Source organism: Eleginops maclovinus, chromosome 2, assembly GCF_036324505.1.
Source record: "Eleginops maclovinus isolate JMC-PN-2008 ecotype Puerto Natales chromosome 2, JC_Emac_rtc_rv5, whole genome shotgun sequence".
Lineage (NCBI taxonomy): Eukaryota > Metazoa > Chordata > Actinopteri > Perciformes > Eleginopidae > Eleginops > Eleginops maclovinus.
Window position 1 is genome coordinate 3,316,695 of NC_086350.1, and position 1,821 is coordinate 3,318,515.

The 1,821-nt window shown below is 33.8% G+C and overlaps 1 protein-coding gene across 2 annotated transcripts in view; it reads left to right on the forward strand.

The window, feature by feature from the left end:
- The first annotated feature begins 281 nt into the window (after positions 1–281).
- The window catches only part of si:dkey-106n21.1 (solute carrier family 23 member 2), a 41,446-nt gene continuing 39,906 nt past the window's right edge, over positions 282–1,821 (forward strand). For both annotated transcript variants that reach the window (XM_063875899.1, XM_063875906.1), the window contains exon 1: positions 282–527. In XM_063875899.1, coding sequence (XP_063731969.1) covers positions 456–527 — 72 coding nt within the window. In that variant the 5' untranslated portion in view covers positions 282–455. The remainder of the gene's footprint in view (positions 528–1,821) is intronic.

The window sequence follows — 1,821 nt, forward strand, 5'->3', positions numbered from 1 at the left end:
ACCTAAGTTGACCCTTGATGACATTGTCTCCCTTGTGAACTACTGTATCACAAAGAGAAATGATGTTAAAACAGTCAACAATCAAATCAAACGGCAGAAGTTGCTCCACTAAAAAACCCTACAGTGTGTTAACTTTCATAATAAGTATGACAAATGAAACATTCATGTGACAACGTGCTGCTCTCCTCTCATAGGATCCATCGTCACACAACAGCCGTCACATGACCGTAACAAAAAGTTACTAAAAGCCCACATTGGCTTAGCAGCAAACAAGAAAGGTTTCAGAGTCGGAACACAGATTAGAAAATAATTGAGCCACTCTGTGATACTCAGCTCCCCTGCTGTGTCTTTAGGTCAGTCAGTCAGTCAGTCAGGGTCTTACTCCCACCGTGTGTGCTCGTGGATCTGAGTCGCTGAGAACAAACTTTGCTTTATTTTGCTTTCATTTTATCGTCATGCGTCTCACTACAGAGGAGAAAATAGAGCTGGGAAGCAAAGAGCAGGGGACGATCAATCCTGCATTTGGGGTGAGTTTACTTTTGATTCATTTTTTAGGTTTTGGACTTGTGACACTCACACAATCAAAGTGTCCGACCCTGGCTGAGGGAACTTTTGAACATGAACAATTATAAGAGAGGTTTATTATACAGCCCCGGAAAAAATGAAGAGACCACTTCAGCATTATCATTTTGTCGTGTTTGATTATTTACAGGTGTCTTTGAGTTTTCTTTTTTTTCCTGTTGGGATTCAACAGACACTGGAATGGCTGCCATACATGTAGAGAAAGGGATTTAAGAAACATTTTGAGTGGTCTCTTATTTTTTTCCGGAGCTGTAAATATTATGATTATTATTATTTATGTTATTTACTATTATTACTATTAATTTTATTTATTATTATTATTATTACTATTATTATTATTATTATCATTAATAATTTTATTTATTATTATTATTTATGTTATTTATTATTATTATTACTATTAATTTTATTATTATTATTATTATTATTATTAATAATTGTATTTATTATTATTATTTATGTTATTTACTATTATTAGTATTACTTTTATTTATGTTATGTATTATTATAATTGTATTATATAATAATAGTATAATAATAATTATTATTATTATTATTATTATTATTATTATTATTATTATTATTATTATTATTATTATTATTATTATTATTATTATTATTATGCTTTAACTAACAGACCAAGGTGAAAGGTAAGTACAATGCTGGTACATTATAGCAGTAGGAGCTAAATGTAAGCCACTGTGGAATGTGAAATGACCAAAGTGTGATCAACTAAAGTCTGGATATTTCCTTGAAATCAATTGCATGCTGTTCAAAGTATGCGGAAAAGATCAGCTTTGAGCGTAGTTAAGATGCAACAAACAGCTCCTCCAAACTCCAGCTATAAATACTCTTGGACAAAACATCCAAAAAGAAACAGAATAAAGGTTTTGAGAGCAGGGATGTGTTTGGTTTGAGAGTATGTTATGGATGCCTGGCTGCATGGGGTGTGCAAGTGTACACAGCTGAGCCCAGGGTTGGTGTCCCCCCCTCGTGTCCTCACCCTCCGACTTTATGAAGAATTTGAAAATACAAAACAAACACCGCAGCTTTGTCTGCAGATGAGTAAACACGTCAAACTGTCAACATCCGCAAAAATAATTCAGGAAAGGAACAGGGCCCCTTTTGTTACCTACCACCAGGATTGAAATGTTTCATAAATCAAGGGAGCGTGCCGGATGTGGCATCACGATTAAGCTTTCATAATTAATGTTCATTACAAATATAATTCGAGGAACC